At 41.9% G+C, this 17,725-nt stretch overlaps 1 protein-coding gene and 1 pseudogene across 9 annotated transcripts in view; both read left to right on the forward strand.

The window, feature by feature from the left end:
* Nucleotides 1-17,725, forward strand: part of LOC149301690 (receptor-type tyrosine-protein phosphatase U) — a 332,194-nt gene that overhangs the window by 148,066 nt on the left and 166,403 nt on the right. For all 9 annotated transcript variants that reach the window (XM_089483669.1, XM_089483670.1, XM_089483671.1 and 6 more), the window contains exons 5-7: nucleotides 628-743; nucleotides 5,226-5,400; nucleotides 7,748-8,041. In XM_089483669.1, the coding sequence (XP_089339795.1) occupies nucleotides 628-743; nucleotides 5,226-5,400; nucleotides 7,748-8,041 (585 nt within the window). The remainder of the gene's footprint in view (nucleotides 1-627; nucleotides 744-5,225; nucleotides 5,401-7,747; nucleotides 8,042-17,725) is intronic.
* Nucleotides 9,477-15,076, forward strand: LOC149301691 (uncharacterized; annotated as a pseudogene).

Genomic DNA, 17,725 nt, shown 5'->3' on the forward strand with positions numbered 1-17,725 from the left:
TGAGGGTGCCTTTGGGAGGCAGAAGCTTTAACAGGTAGTTTGCTGCAGGAGACCTCTAGCACTAGCCATTCCACTCAACCAGAGAGAGCTTTTGGATACCCCACATCAGGATGTTCCTTCCCTCTCCTCTGGGAAAAGAACTGTTTGTCCTGCCTGTAAGATGGTCATTTCTAGTGTAAGAGGGAATGGACATCCTCTCTACCCTGAGTTCAGGGCTGGCACTCAAGCCAATACATGTTAATAGTTCCAGTACAAGGGCAGAGCTTAGGGGGCCTACCTTCCAAACTAACATGTTTGCCAAATTTCTCTTTTGTTTTTTGCTGTTTTTCACCTTCACAATTTCCTTTTTAGTCTTCATCAAAAAAGAGGAAAAAATATAAGATAGGAGAACTGTAAGAGGAGAGTATTTTGTGCGACGAAGAGATTCTCACTGGAGCATTGAGCTGTCACATAAGTAGCCTTGTAAGGGGGCTGCTCACCTAGTGGCCACTCTGGAAAAGCTTATGCATTGCTACCTACCTGAGAAGGGTAGAGGCACAACCATATCAGGATGTTCACCCTCTTCCACTGGAAATGCCTGTCTTACAGGTAAGACAAACTATTTCTTTTCTCTCCATATTTTGGCAGCCAAAGCACCTCATTTTTCCCGCCTGGGTGATGTGGAAGTAAATGCTGGACAGAATGCCTCTTTTCACTGTGTTGCTGCTGGTAAAGCTTCCGAAGCGGGGAAATTCCTCATGCAGGTGGGTGTTGAATGGAGCAACTGTCATGGTTACTCATCATGGTCATGTCTATGTCTCTGCCCAGTTTGTTTCTGTTGTTTGTATTATATGTTCAGTTGAACCCTTTTCACATGCCATTAGTTTCTTAAAATAATGATAAATGCATGAAAAAAGCAAAGAATCTATCTACAAGCATTCATGTTATGTAACATGGAGGTAAGACAGAATGGGTCTTTCCCATTGTCAGCAACCATCTCCCCAAAGTGTGTGGATTAACCATCTTCTAGTTAGAACTCCAGAACTGCTACTATGCTGACAGATTCTTCCTCACATTTTGAAGCCCAGAAAATCAATTTTAGGCTGGCAGAGGGAGCACTTTATTGCAATTTACCTTCTACAAACACTCTTTGATTCTGTTTTTGGTTTGCATGATTCCATAAAGAGCCAGGCATTTTATGGTACTGGGTTTTTGCTTTGGAAGAAAGGAATGTAGAATGGGCAGCACATGATAAAATAAGATTGAAAGGAAACCGTGGGCTGAGACAAAACAAATTCATAAAACTTTTTCCCATCACCACTGGTGCAACTTCTCAACTGAGTGATGAATGGCAATTTGGTGTAGGATGAAATATAAGGTGAAAATGTTTACCAATTTTCAATTCTGTTATTATTAGATAACCAAAAGCAGGTTATAGCCGAAATAAAAATAATAATGAATCAAACAGTACAGTAAAAGAGGAAAAGAGAAGAGTTAAAATTGTTAAATAATGTATCAAAATATCAAGAATAAAATGAAAATACAAAACACACAAATAGATTTTCTGTGTTCACTCTTGTGATCAGAAACAGTTAAACTCAATTATTCTCATGGGTAATGCTAAGCTGGGCATTAACCAGGGTTGATTTAACTGAACTAGACAACAAATATAAAGTTTTATTCTGATTATTCAGGTCAGCTGCAGGTGCTAAACAAATATGTGTTTCTTCCTGCCCCCCCCCCCCTCAGGCTAGGGATTTTTTTTAATTTAATTTTTTATAATATTTCCATAAACAAATATCTCCCTACATTCTATTACATACTATTACATTTTTACACATCATTTTATAAACCCCTCAGTGCCCCCCTTCCCCGGAGCCATTTCCATCCTTATATTCCATCCAAAATTTCACTTTGTCTTCTGGAGGTAATCTTCCATCTTCTTTTCTCAATACTTTCTCGACAAATTCTTTCCAAATCCCCTCAAAGTCATTTCTTTTCCATAATCTTTTTTTTACTTTCAGTTTACACGTCAGTTTATCATTAATAGCTAATCTCCATACCTCTTTGTACCAGTCCTCCACTTCTACCTCTATTTTCGTTTTCCAACACCTTGCTATGTCGCTGCTGTAAGCAAACTTGTTACCAAATCTTTTTCTTCTTTTTTCCATTTCTCTGAGTTATATAACGATAACAAAACAATACTCGGTCTTCTATCTATTTTTATATTCATAACATTTTATATTTCTAGTATCACTTTTCCCACAAAATTTTGTATATATTTACTTTGCCACCACAGATGCATATATGACCCTACTTCTTAACAGCCTCTCCAACAATTTTTTGAATTATTCTTATTAATATTATGCAATCTCACTGGAGTCAGGAACCATTTCCAAATCAGTTAATAATAATTATCTTTTATCCGAACCGATAAATTTTTCAGGTGTCTTTGTTCCCAAATTCTATCCCATTCCTTGTCATTTATTTTACTTCCTAATTCTTCTTCCCATAATCCCTTTAAAATATTTCCTTTTATTTTTCCTCCTTTATTCTCCATCAACATTTTGTACATTTTACTAGTAATTCCTTTTATGTTCTCATTTTCTTCCAATTCTCTTCCTTTCTGAACTATTTGTTCAAATTGTGTAATCTTTTTCTTTTCTACATTCCTTTTCCTCCAGTTTTTAATCCATTGTTCTATTTGCATATAGTGAAACCATGAAATTTTTATTCCCATAAGTTTTTCTTTTATATTTCCTTTCTCTATTCTTACATCTATCCAATCTTCTATGCTGTCCATTTTCCTTCCCTTTAATTTCTTATCTAACAATCCTCTCAAGTTCTTTGGGAATTTATTTTCCATTATTATTGGTGTTATTATTGAATCTTCGTTCATTAACTCTTTTTTATGTTTGTACCATATTTCTATTATATTTTTCATAAGTGGGTTTCCTATAATTTTTATTTCTTTCCTAGTAAAGTTCTTAAAAAAGATATTCCATATTCTCATATCTACTTCCTCTATATCTACTTCCAACCATTCTAAATCTATCCCACCCAACATGCCTTCTATCACATATCTCAATTGATTAGCCTCGTAATATCCTTTTATATTGGGAAGGCCTAACCCTCCCTCTCTTTGTGTTTTATACCAAAATTGTTTATTTAATCTTGTTCTTTTCCCTCCATTACAGAATATATTTATTAGCTGTTGCCATTTATTCAGTTCGGTTTCCGACACTTTTAATGATATCATTCTGAATAAAAAAATTAATTTGGGCAATGTTTTCATCTTAATTAATGCAATTCTTCCAAACCAGGATTGTTGGCTTTTTTATATTATGCCATTTTTTCTCCACTTCTTTCCTTAGTACTACCAAATTTTTATCTTCCATTTCTTTTGAATCTTTCATTATATTTATTCCTAAATATTTTATATCACTTCTTAATCTTATCTCTAAACTTTTTTGTTTTATAAAGTCAGATTCTTCTTTTTTTGTATAATTAAATATAATCATTTCTGATTTATTTCAATTAATCTGTAACCCTGTCATTTCTCCAAATATCTTTAAATGTTCTTTTATTTTACCCAATCTAGCCAATAAATTTTTAATAGTTAATAATGTATCATCGGCAAATAAACTAATTTTATGGGTTTTTTTTAAAGTCCTATTCCTTCTAAACTATTATCATTTCTTATAACATTCGCTAACAACTCTATAACCATTGCAAATAATATTGGTGATAGTGGACACCCTTGTCTTGTACCTTCTTGTCACTCCTATTTCACTTGTTATCCCATCATTTACCATTACTTTTAGTGAATTATCAAGATATAATTGGTCTATTACAAATATGTGTTTCTTAGGATTTCATATAATTTACATGCAACACGTAATACATGGTGTCCTCAGTCCCTTGGTTTCCACAGATGCAGAGCTGTTGTTCTCTGGGAACATTATTATAACCTTCTATAAAATTAAAATTCATAGTCTGAAAACACAAGGCTGTAAATGCCTTGTAAAGGAAAGGCAGAGGAATCTTTGGCGGGATACAGACTGCCCAAAAAGAGTGGCCTCCTGCCGCCCTGGTTTGCTCCGCAAGGGAGCCACAGTGAACAAACCTTGCAGCTCCGTCGCGGAACAAAAAGAACCCGCAAAAAGCGGGTTCTTGTGGCGCCTTTGTGACGCTGCAAGGTGCCAATGGCACACTTGCAGCATGAGGATGCTATGCGTCTGTTGCGTCAAAATGGCAGCGCCCGTGTGTACAGGGCACTGCCCTTTTGATGCCCCTGTCATGTGCTAGGGGTGAGGCCAGTATGGACGCTACGTCCTCGGCCAGCCCCCAGCACGTGACGGGGGCGGTGCCAGGACCCATTTAAATTGGGCCTTAGTTAAACATAGCATAGTTTCCATGACATGTTTTTTTAAAGGAAAATGAGGGGAATCTAGATACCCTAATTGCTTTGATATCCATAATATTTGTGCAACTGCTGTTTCATAGATTTATGACTTTTCTGTATCCCACTGGATACCAAGCTGTAGGGTCAAAAACAAACTTCCTCAAATATTCTTTAAATCTTGCTACTCACCTGCTTTTGGAAGCATGATTTTGTAGCTCTTCTACACAATGTATTACAAATTCATTGGCTGAATGATGCACTTTAATAAAATAAAATAAAATGGCAATCAAAACAGAATACAGTCAGTCCTCCATATCCACAGATTTTTTCTTCCAAAGTGAGCCTTGATTTTACCATTTTATATGAGATACAATTTTGCTATGCCATTGTATTTAATGGGACTTGAGCACCCACAGATTTTGATATCCATGGGGAGGGTGGGTCCTCAAATGTGTAGGAAGGGCAGCTGTATGTTTTTGGCAGTATTCCAACCTCTGTCTACATATAGGGAGTGCCCCCAATGGGAGACCCATCTTATAAAATAGTTATGTATTGACTCTAGTGAATATTTTTTCAGTTATGTAACCTGTAGGATAACCTTTAATCAAATTAATACAAAACAAAACTCATGGCTGGAACAGCTAAATTACCCCCCTTTGCACTTTGAAAATGGTAAAACAATACTTATTCAATGTTGATTTATGTTTAGGGAGACAAATGCCAAAACCCATAGCTTTAGTCTTTCAGTAATTCATATATAGTTGTTCTATGACACAAGGGAATGTAATAACTTCTTCCTGATCAAGTCATTTACCTTTTTAAAAAAAATTCTGAATGACAGAGGCAGAATGGAGAGATTGTACCAGCTGCTTCAGTGAAACACATCAGCCATAGGAGATTCTTGGCTACCTTTCAGCTGGATAAAGTTTCCAAGAATGACCAGGACTTCTATCGTTGTGTTACCTACTCTGGCAAGGGCTCTGGTGTCTCCAACTTTGCAGAGCTGATTGTGAAAGGTACGAATCACTTGGCATTGGGACTTTGGCTCATCATAATGGGAGTTAAGGCTAGCATGAGCCATTTTGCTTCTTTGGGCAGATAAAAACAACAAGAACAACAAAATAGCATCCTCTCTCATTGTTTACACAGAAGCTAGCAGAACAGGCAGTTGAATTTTTAACACATGTAGTGGGACTACATCCTCCACTACACTGGAAGGCAGCAAAGATAATGATGATGATTGTGGTAGTGGTGATCCCCTCTTTTCCCCCGGTTTGGGGAAACACACTCAACACACAACTCTCTTCTACACAACTCTCCTCCACCATCTTGCTGATGCCTCCTAGTATCTGTTGCTTGACACAACTGCTAAAGTCCTGATGGGAGGCAGGAGACCTGAAAATTTGGGGCCTAGCAAATGCTGATTTTCCAAATGCATGTCACTGAACCAGGGCACGGAGAAGGATGCTTTAAAGTTGGAAACAAGCAAGCATGAAGATTTGAACTCATGGCTCCTGCTTTATGCATGCCCCCCCCTCCAGTTGTCAATAATGAATTGAATTGGAGGTGGGGGAAGAAAGGGAAGGCAGATGCTTTCCTTGCATATCTTTTGTTCTTTTCTTTTGGCAAATGTAGTTGTGAGTTACTTATTTATGAGGAACATTGCAGCATCCTTAAAGCATATCATCTGCACTGATACCACTGAACCTTTGGGTGGCTTGGGTGGGTAGACAGGGTACAGAGGGACCTGTGCTGCTTTTGTTTTGCTTTTTAATGCTGAAATGTGAGGGAAAGCATGTATATGTACACAATACTGAAGTGACATGAGCTGGAAGGAGACTGATTTATGCAACCATATTCTCTGTTCTCTCAAATTGATTAGCGTATGACCTACCCTCCCATTTTGTTATAATGCATTAACACAGGAATCCTGTACTACATACTTGGGAATAAGTTATTGGACTCAGTGGGAATTACCTCTGAGTAGACATGATAGGATTGTGCTGCACTGGAAGGATTTGTTTTGATTTTTAGATTTCTAGGCTACAGTGATGTCACTAGGAATGGCATCACCAGGTGTGGCAACGCATGGTGTCACCCCCTCCATTGACTTCCTCCCATACCACACCATACAGAGTTCTTATTAATGTTTTTTGTACTAATGTTGTTCCTTATATCACTGAATGTAATGACAATAGTTGTGACATAAATAAGTAACAAAATTAAAATTGTACCTTTACATTGCACCATCATATTCATGGTCTAAAAGTATTTACACGTACATAGTTTCATGTGGTTAAAGTGAAAATTTCATAAGATGTGATGAAGATGTAAGAAAATTTAAAAATAATAAAACAAATTTTAAATTTTTAAATTTTATTTTTTAAAAACAAGAACAACAACAGAGGTCTTGCTCTCCTCCAACTGAGCCCCACCCCACTCACCCCATATCTTCCATTGAGTTCCAGAATTTTAGAGGGAATGAGGCAAATGCCACACTTGTTTCTGCCAAAAGATAGATGGTTGGGGAGCAGTGCGGTCACACTCCTTAGGGTGTTACCTGGTGCAGCTTGAATAACTGCACCCCCTAGTAATGCCACTGCTAGGCTGCAGTTTTCCTCATGCCTTGCCAGCATAATTAATTATGGGGGAGGATGGGAGCTACAGTTAAAAAATAACTTGGAATTAATTAAGGTTGCATTTCCATAGCAACAATGGAGTAAGCCAGTGTGGGAAGACAATCACAATTGTAGGGAGCAATACAATATTGTCTGCATTTCAGATTCATTTTAATTTTCGTATGCAAATACCGTGATCTCATCATTATTTTGCTCAGTGATTTTGCTTCAGAATGATTTTGCCTTTCCACCTTAAACATTTTAAAGTGGTTTTACAATCCTAACAGTAATTATTAAAAAGAAAAGAAGAGCATAACCTTCTCACTAACAGTAAACTCATAAGTTAAAAATGAAGGAAATTTAATGCAGTGTATTTATTTATTATGTCCTTCCTTTCTTTTAGTTTGCTCATGACAGTACATATGGCTCTTCTTGTCTTCACTTGATCCTCACTACAATCATGTGAGGTTGCCTGAGAGAAATTTTGGTTGGTCTAAGCTCTTTAAGTGAATTTCATCTCGCAGTGGAGACATAAACCTCAGTCTCCCAAATGTGAGGCCTAACTCTGGCTATTACATTACACTGGCTTGGGCCAATATACGTAAAGGGATGCTCCCCCTGTTCTCTGCCTTCCTGTTAGCTCAATAAGTTAGCAAACTTACTACCTTTTACATACAAATGCATCTTGATAGCCATCTTATAAGACAGCCCATTCCACTAACTACTTGTCTGCCTTTTTTAACAGAACCCCCCACACCCATTGCACCACCACAGTTGCTGAGAGCAGGCTCGACATACTTGATCATTCAGCTCAATACCAACTCCATCACTGGGGATGGTCCTATCATAAGGAAAGAAATTGAATACCGTATGACCTCTGGACCATGGTCAGAAGTCCATGCGGTGAACATTCAGACCTACAAGTTGTGGCACCTGGACCCTGACACAGAATATGAAATCAGTGTCCTACTTACCCGGCCAGGGGACGGAGGGACTGGCAAACCTGGGCCTCCTCTCATCAGCAGGACAAAATGTGCAGGTAGGAGCTTCTCTTGCTTTTCTGCTTTTTTATTTTTGTTTTTTATTAAACACAGAACCTGAATATATAAAACAACATTTATTAACTACATTTAACCACAAAACAAAAGAACAAACAAACAAAAACCCACAAAAAGGCATACACAAAAATTACCGAACATGAAAACACCTACCAACTTGACTTCCCTCCTCTCACTGGAAAATAGAGCATGTTGTTATTTAATGGTATTTCCTGATTATGAGTGATTTATCCTGTTTTTGCACATTTTTATTATCTTTGGAAACCTAAACCTGATACTGACCTCCATTGTTTTCTAAAAAACAAAAACCCAAACATATCCCGATCCTTAAAATCTACCAAAGATCTGTTCTTAATCAAAATTGTCAATGTATCCATTTCAGCAAGTTCATATATCTTCTCCAGCCAAACTTTTTGTGCTGTGCTGTCATAACAGCTTCCTTCCACTTTTGCACTTACACAATTCTCACAGCTATAAACATATACTGTAGAATTCTTCCATGTTTATTCTCTAGTTGTCTTTGCTTTTGTGCTTTTCAAATAGCTTGCCTGTAATGAGAAAACCTTGTTCAGACTTCTGATATGTATAAAAGTGTTCAGTAAAAAGCAGTGGTCAGAGACCGCTATGGCAGTGGTCAGAAACCTGTGGCTTTCAGATGCTGACCAGCTACTATTCCTGTCAGTTCTCATGATTGTCCAAACTTGCTAGGGCTGATAGGAAATGAAGATTGACCACACCTGGTGGACCACAAGTTTCCCTGTCTTGGTTTGCAAAGAAGTATGTATTCATTCTTGTCTGGGGGACTACAGCATGAAGAATTGTAACATAAAATCATATGCAGTTTTGGAACAGTCTGTGTTAGTGTTTCTGTGTGTGATACTCTGTTCTGTGCTTCTAGTTTACTGCTCAAATCATGTTCACAGCAAAGTATGTAGCTGCCAGCTAGATACATTTTGAAGAGGAGAGGTTCTGGACTGCAGCTCTATTTTTGGTGTTGGTGGCTGAGATCTTAGAGAGGCTAAACCTAGAGTTTGCAATTTGCACATTGATCCTAGTGAGCACTGTGAATCCAAAAGTCTGTTTCTTTGGGAGAAAAACCCAAAGCTGCTCCAGTGATTTATACTAATGGAGGTGGGGTGGATTCAGGCGAGACCTGGGAGGTGGGGAGGTGGAGTTGCAGTGGTCTATCATGATTCCAACCCCCTGACCAGATGCCCCCTCACACAATCTAAGGGTTTTCAGTGTGTTTATTTAAAGGTGGGTAGCCGGGACAGAATGTGGATTCTGCTGGTGTACTGCCCACCCCGCTGCACAACACTCTCCCTTCCTGAGCTAACCAGGGTGGTCTCGAGGTTGGTATTGGAGTCTCCGCAACTATTAGCGCGGGGGGATTTCACCATCCATGCTGAGACTTCCCTTTCAGGAGTGGTTCAGGACTTCATGGCCTCCATGACAACCATGGGTCTATCCCAAGTAGTATCTGACCCTACTCATGCTGCTGGGCACACTCTGGACCTTGTTTTTTGTGCTTGGTGGGATGATGATGATCTTGGTGTGGTGGAACTCTCCACAGTTCCATTATCATGGACAGATCATTATCTGGTCAGGTTTAGACTTACTGGGACTCAGAACCTCTGCAGGGATGGGGGACCGATTAGGATGGTCCGCCCCAGGAGACTGATGGATCCAGAAGGATTCCTGAGGGCTCTTGGGGAGTTTCCTGTCACTTTGGTAGATGATACTGTTGAAGCTCTGGCCTGCCTTTGGAATGGGGAAATGGCTAGGGCGGTGGACACAGTCGCTTCTGAGTGTCTCCTTTCACGGAGTGGAGCCAAATCAGCCCCCTGGTTCTCTAGGGATTTGATGTTGATGAAATGAATGAGAAGGAGACTAGAGCAACGTTGGCGGAAGACTTGGAGTGAATGTGATCGAACAAGGGCTAGAGCCTATTTGAAAACCTACTCTGTGGCAATGTGGGCAGCAAAGAAATCATTTTTTGCTGACAGCATTGCATCTGCAAGGAGCCGGCCAGCAGAACTGTTCTGAGTGGTCAGGGGTCTTTTACACACTCACCCTCAAGTAGAAAATGCAGACCATTCGGAGGCTTGCTGTGAAGAATTTGCATGGCATTTTGCAGATAAAATTGCTTAGATTCGCTCCAAATTAGATGCTACAGTTGATACAGTGTCAGTGGATGTAACCTTGGCTCCTGCTGGTCCAGTGTTAATGGATACTTTTCAACTTGTGCAGCCTGATGATGTGGACAGAATCCTTGGAGAGGTAAGAGCCACCACATGTGTCCTGGACCCTTGTCCTTCTTGGCTTATTAAACAGGCCAGAGGGGGACTGGCTGAGTGGGTAAAGGAGGTCATCAATGCCTCCCTACAACAAGGCAGAATTCCATCCTGCGTAAAGGAGGCTGTTGTGAGGCCTCTGTTAAAAAAGTCATCATTGGATCCCACAATAATGAATAACTATCAGCCACTGTCTAACCTACCATTTCTGGGCAAGGTTTTGGAATGTGTGGTGGCTTCCCAACTCCAGGGGTTTCTGGATGAAACAGATTATCTAGATCCATTCCAATCTGGTTTTAGTCCTGGCTATGGAACAGAGACAGCCTTGGTCACCTTGGTGGATGACCTACGCAGGGAACTGGACAGGGGGAGTGTGTCCCTATTGGTTCTCCTGGATCTCTCAGTGGCTTTTGATACCATCAATCATGATATCCTTCTGGACTGCCTGTCTAGGATGGGGCTTGGAGGTACTGTTCTACACTGGGGGATTCCTGTTCGACCCCCTGGCCATTGACCTGTGGGGTCCCTCAGGATTCTGTGTTGTCCTCTATGCTGTTTAACATATACATGAAACCACTGGGAGAGGTTGTCCGGAGTTTTGGGGTGCAGTGTCATCAATATGCAGATGACGCTCAACTCTCCTACTCCTTCCCACCTTAATCCAAGGAGGCTGTCCTGGTCCTAAACCAGTGTCTGTCTTCAGTAATGGACTGGATGAAGCAAACAAGTTGAAACTTATTCCAGACAAGACAGAGGCCTGTTACAGACAGCCCAAATAAAGCTGCTTCGAGTCACAGTGGAGCTATGGTGTTTCAATGATGCATGCGTCCTAAGAGTCCAGAAGCCACACCAAAGCCACGCTCCAGCTGGAGCGTGGCTTTGGTGTGACTTCTGGACTCTTAGGACGCATGCATCATTGAAACACCATAGCTCCACTGTGACTCGAAGCAGCTTTATTTGGGCTGTCTGTAACAGGCCAGAGGTGCTCCTAGTCAGTCAGAAGACAGATTGGGTAATAGGGATCCAGCCTATGTTAGATGGGGTCACACTCCCCCTGAAGACATAGGTTTGCAGTTTGGCGGTACACTTGGACTCAGCTTTGAACCTGGAGGCCCAGGTCTCTGCTGTGACCAGGGGCGCTTTCGCACATTTAAAACTTTGCGCCAGCTGTGCCCGTTCCTTGAGAAACCAGATCTGACCACAGCGGTACATACCTTGGTTACATCACGTTTGGACTACTGTAATGGGCTCTACATGGGGCTGCCTTTGAAAAGTGTTTGGAAAATTCAGCTGGTTCAAAGAGCTGCTGCCAGGCTATTAACAGGGGCAGATTACAGAAACTATACAATGCCCCTGTTGAAACAGCTTCATTGGCTGCTAGTTTGTTACAATTCAAGGTGCTGGTTATTACCTACAAAGCCCTATATGGCTCAGGTCCACACTGTTTGGCAGACCGTTTCACCTGGTATGAACCGGACCGGACTCTGAGATCCTCTGGAGAAGCCCTTCTCTCCGTCCCAACACAAACACGGTTGGTGGGGACACGAGAGAGGGCCTTCTCGATGGCTGCCCCTAGACTCTGGAACTCCCTGCCCAGGGAATGGATCAGAACGGCTCCCTCCTTGATGGTCTTCCGCCGGCAGGTGAAGACCTATCTGTTCACAGATGTTTAAGGAATTGCTATAAGGACAGCCTGGGATGGTGGACCAGTTTAAAAATCCTTTTTAATGTATGCTGGTTTTTTTAAAAAATGTTTTTAATTGTATTGTTTTTTAATGCTGTGAAGCCGCTCTGAGTCCCAGTCCTGGGAAAAGAGCAGGATATAAATAATAAATAAATAAATAAATAAATAAATAAATTCAAAAGCATAAAGCATCTTGGCAGTACTTACGCATTTTAATAAAAATGGATAATAGGTCTTCAGACATCAAAAGTAATATAGTTCAGTGGCAGAATACATGGTTTGTTTGCAGAGGGTCTCAGTTTTGGTCTCTGACATCTCCAAGGATGTATGTTTTGACTATTACAAAAGAAGGAACAGACAGTTCTGCTCTTGTACTTTGGCAGAAAAAAGAGAATCTAGCAGATGGCCTAAAGCAGGGGTCGGCAATCTACGGCCCACGGGCCGGATACGGCCCGGCGAGGCCTTGGGACTGGCCCCAGCCCGGTCCTGCCTCCGATTGCCGCCCCCGGATGCAACCGGGATTTTCCCGGTTTTGGCGGGACCGGGCCCCTCCCGTCCTGGGTACTGCCCAAAACCGGGACAACCCAGGTTGCAGCTGGGTTGGCCGCGGCCCGCAGGGCCTCGCTGCCCTCCTCCTCCAACGCACATGGCCGCACGGAGGAGGTGGAGGAAGAGGAGGGCAGTGAGGCCTGGGGCGGAGGAGGCGAGGTGGAGGCGGAACCTCCTGCACGCGGCCGCGCCACCCTCTCCGCCTCCCCACGGCCTCCTCCCTCCTTCTCGGCCTCTGAGGAGGCCTCGGCCTCCACAGAGGCCAGGAAGGAGTGAGGAGACCGCCCGCAATCACATGATCGCGGGCAGCCCCGTGGGCTCCTTCCCGGCCTCTAAGGAGGCCGGGAAGGAGAAGGAGGCCACTTGCGATCACTGTGATTGCGCGCACCCTGCGGGCTCCTTCCCGGCCTCTGAGGGGGCCTCGGTCAAATAATTTGCCTGGCTTTGGGTACTGCAGACTTTTCTTTTGGTGGATTGTGGACTTAGTGTCATTTGTTAGTGCTCAGACAGCAGCATGTTTTGAGATGTTCCTGAGATCAAGATGAGAAAGGGAGTACATAAAATCCATCATATAGATGGATTCTTTGCTAATTAATGGAGGAGTGCAGCAATAGTTCTCTGTATTAACTTGAGAAGTTGTGGTTACAGACAATAGGGAACGGCAATCTGAGCCTCTACGGCTATAGGAAACTTGTACTCTGGTGGTTAATATTAGAATCTCTTGAGTTGATTGTGATAGGCATGTTCATCTGTTTCCCCAGGCCATGCATTATGATAGCTTTTAAGCAAAAAGTGCCTAAAAGGGAGCTGTGTCAGTGGAGCTTAGAAAACTTTTTGCTGCACGCGATGGCAAAAACTGAAAGGGTGACTGGGATATTCAGCTGAAACAAACCAATGCATGGCTCTGCTGCTAATTGACATTTTTCCTGTTGTAGCCTCCTGCAGCATTTGTGCTATTATATTATTCCTTAATCCTTTCAACTGCCATGAAGTACAACCCATCCCTTGTCAGAAGTCCATCTTCTTGAAACCATACACTATGTGGTCCAAGAAACCAAATTATTCCTGGTGGCAGCATCTGGGGAGCCAGTTGTTCATCTCCACTATTTTTCGCTTTCTTCCCTTCAGCTGGGAGAGAATATGAAATGACAACCTGTGCATCCAGGTTCTTCAGTTTACTACCCAGGGCCTCATAATCCCTTATGATATTCTAAGGGTTATGCCTTGCAGTGTCATTAGTTCCCACGTGAACCAAAAAGAAGGGGTAACAGTAAGTGGGATTGAGGAGCTTTGTCAGTCTCACAAATTTTTGCCCCAGGAAGATAGCACATACCTTGAGACATCTTGCCAGGCCCACAAACTACTGATTATGTGCAGCAGAGAGTCTCCTACCACCAAACCACATATCTCCTCCAAGATTTGAAAGAAACCATCCATGTGTTCAACCTTACAAGACATTATGCACATTCTCTGAGGACTAAAACTGCTGCTCTTCTTGCTTCTTCTCATCATCATTGATAAGGGAGAGAGCTTTAAATCAATTCTGCAGCTTCAAACTCACAGAATGATACCTGGTCCTTCTACTTCTTCATGTAACATTCCTCCAGCTGACTTCCTCCTGTGTATGGGAATTGACCGCCTCCCCAAATGCATCCCATGTGTTCTTCAATCAAGACAGTCTGCTCCATTCCTGCTCCCTAATATGATGCGGAGTGGACAAATGGATCTCAAGTTGTTGTGCCTTCTTTTCCAACAGGGCAACTAACCTGCACTTGCTGCAGATGTAATTACCCACATCCTTTGGCAAGACCATAAACATATCACAGCTGTTGCAGGCAACTGCAGCATCTTTCACACCATCCATATTCAGTGGCCTTAAGTAGGCACTAAAACAGAACTCAGGGCCTCTCCCTCAAAACTCCTCTGCTAAAGACTCATGTAAAACACCTCTGTTATTCTCACTTGCTGTTATTCTCACCGAGCTCCAGGGACTATGGCAGGAACTATATAGAGACCTAGTGGCTGCTAGCTCTTTCCTCAACCAAGTCTTTCATTCAGAACTTCTCCAACTAAGCAGTTACTTCCTACATTTTCATGAGGATAGTAGCAGAGAAGATGCTCAGATAGGAATTTTATTTACTTATTTAATTTCTATGCCACCTTTCTCCCAGAAGGGACTCAAGACAGTTCACAAACAAAAACATATTAACACTTGTTACAAAACCCAGCAAGAACAGATACCACATGCCAAGGAAGGAGTCAAGGTAACCACCAACCACAACAAGAAAAAAAGAAATGCACTGGCATTTGAGGACTCATTGCTCTGGAGTATAGAGGCACCTATGTGCCAGCCTGACAAACTGAATAAGGAAGTTTGCTGTCTTCCTGGATTGTGTATCTGGGATGTCACTGACAACTTGACAAAGCTCGTCGAAAGCACAGATCAGTATCTTTTTCCTTACTTGTGGACACCAACAACACTGACATGAACACCTTTGACTAACTAAAGGGCTTTGAGGCACAGGTAGTATTTTTGTGCCATTGAAAGATAACTTACCCTCTGGATGATTCAGATGAAAAGGAGGAGGAGGAGACAGCTTGCCAGGAATCTACTGGTCCTGATAATGAAGGCCCCTCTTAGTCTTGGAGCTGAGGTCTGAATGTAGAAGTCCCTGCTCCCCAGTAGGATGTGGCTGAAGTTGCTGATGACATTAAACATATGGATTTTGCTTTACTTTTACAAGCAGTGAAATGTGGCACCTCCTTGACCCAGATTTTTTTATATTTCTTTTGCAAGTGAAATAAGGGACAAACATTTCAAGTGAAAATTGCCAAACAAAATGTAAAGGATTGCATACTTTACTGTAGATAAATAACCATTTGAATAGGCCCTTAGTTGAGCATTTAACAACAGGGGGGTGCTGCTCATTCTGCTTCCATATAAACAAAATCAACATCTGTTTGGTTTAAATCTTATTTAAAAAAATCACCATGGCTCAGTACAGACGGGCCTTTTACCACGTATTCCATACATCAAAATGGCAGCGCCCTGTATAGATGGGCGCCGCCATTTTGATGTGACAGACACTTAGTGTCCACACATCGTGACGCCATTGTGACGTTGCGAGTGTGCCATTGGTGCACTGCGGCATCACAATGGCACCACAAAAAGAACCTGCTTTTTGCTGTGTGAGGGAGCTGCATGGTTTGTCCACTGCAGCTTCCTCACGCAGCAAAACAAGGCACCCTTTTTGGGTGGTCTGTACCCTGCCCATCTTACCCCTTTTCCTTTGAGTCTGGGGTGCCCTATCTGTACAGAAAATGCAGCACAGAGATCTACAAGTTAGCTCAGTGGGAGAAAGGCAGCAAAGTGTTTTATAGAATCATAGCCCCTTACAACTGTGCACAGAGAAACAGAAATAGTATCTACACTTGGCTGAGGAAATGATGCCCATTGCATGAAATGGGATCTTCTTGATAGTAGACCTGCCTAGGCATTTACTATTTCTTCTTGCAATTTAGTGCATGCTAGACAATTGGTCTGTTCAGAATAAAGCCTTTGGACTTTGCCTTGTGCACCTTTAAGGCCACAATTCTAAGTTAGTATTCCACAGATTTACAAGACTTATTTATGGGTAGGCTATTTAGTCTATCTAGGATTCTATTATATTGTAATGTGAAGAAGGGCAGGCTGGGCATGTAAAACACTCAACCTCAGAAGAAGGTAAAGGTGAACAATCCTCCTCCCCCCAACAAATTACAATGTGGAATATCAAGTTACTGCTTGAAAGGAATTCCTTTCGTCCCTTTTGAGCTTTCTCCATTTACCAGGGAAATAACATTTTTCACAGCATATATGTGAGTGTGCACATGTGTTGAGGGAAGTAATAGTTCCACTATACTCTGTTCTAGTGGGACCTCATTTGGAGTACTGCATTCAGTTTTGGGCATCTCATTTTAAGAAACATATACTCAATATACTCAAGTTGGGGCAAGTTCAGAGAAGAGCAGCAAGGATGAAAAGAGATATGGAGAAAAAATCCATATGACAGAAGTTGAAGGAGCTGGACATGGGGTGAGTGAGCAGGCCTGTTCTCTGCTGCCCCAGAGGGTAGGACCACGTCTGATTCTTTTAAGTTACAGAAGAGTAGATTTTGATTGAACATTAGAATACAAGAACATTAGAATACAAGCAGTAGTAGTCCCACTACATTCTGCTTTGGTCAGGCCTCATCTGCAGTACTGTGTTCAGTACTGGATGCCTCATTTTAAGAAGAATATTGACAAGTTGGGGCAGGTTCAGAAAAGGGCAACAAGGATAATGCGAGGTATGGAGAACAAAATATATTAGGAAAGGCTGAAGGAGATGGGCAAGTTCAGTTTGGTGAAGAAAAGACTGTAGGGTGACATGATTAGATAGGACTTTCACAGAGAGGAGGAAGGAAGCCTGTTCCCTGCTGTCCCAGAGGGTAGGACCAGGTCTAATGGTCTGACGTTACAGGGAAGTAGATTAGAAAGAAGTTCTTGACAGTAAGAGTAGTTTGGCAATGGAATCAGTTGCCTAGAGAAGTGCTGGGGATACTTTAGTTGGACATTCTGCATTGAGCAGGGAGTTGGACTTAATGATCCATGAAACATCTTCTATTTCTATGATTCTAGGGCTGTATCCAACTGCAGAAATAATCCAGTTTGACACTACTTTAACTGCTCAATGTCATGGAATTTTGACGATTGTAGTTTATTGTGGCACCAGAGCTCTCTGACAGAGAAGACTAAATGTCTCACAAAACTACAGTTCCCAGAATTCCATAGCGTTGAGCCATGGCAGTTAAAGCAGTGTCAGACTGGATTATTTCAGCAGTGCAGATGCATCCTATGACTCTATTACACTTTCCGATATCTCAGCTGGGATTATTCACAAGGAGTTTGGTAATCACACAGGCTTTGTGAGCAGTGATCTCCGTTACTGACCTCAGCGCCTCCTTGTTCCAAATGCTTGCTTGTCTAGTTTTTTTGTGGGATTTTTGGGCTATGTGGCCATGTTCTGGAAGACTTTATTCCTGGCGTTTTGAGGATGCCAGCCATGAAAGTCTTCGACTTCATGCTTGCTTGTCTCTTCAAGCTATTCAGTCCTCCCT

This window comes from Sceloporus occidentalis, unplaced genomic scaffold (assembly GCF_023333645.1).
Source record: "Sceloporus occidentalis isolate IW3139 unplaced genomic scaffold, rSceOcc1.0.p SCAF_20, whole genome shotgun sequence".
NCBI lineage: Eukaryota > Metazoa > Chordata > Lepidosauria > Squamata > Phrynosomatidae > Sceloporus > Sceloporus occidentalis.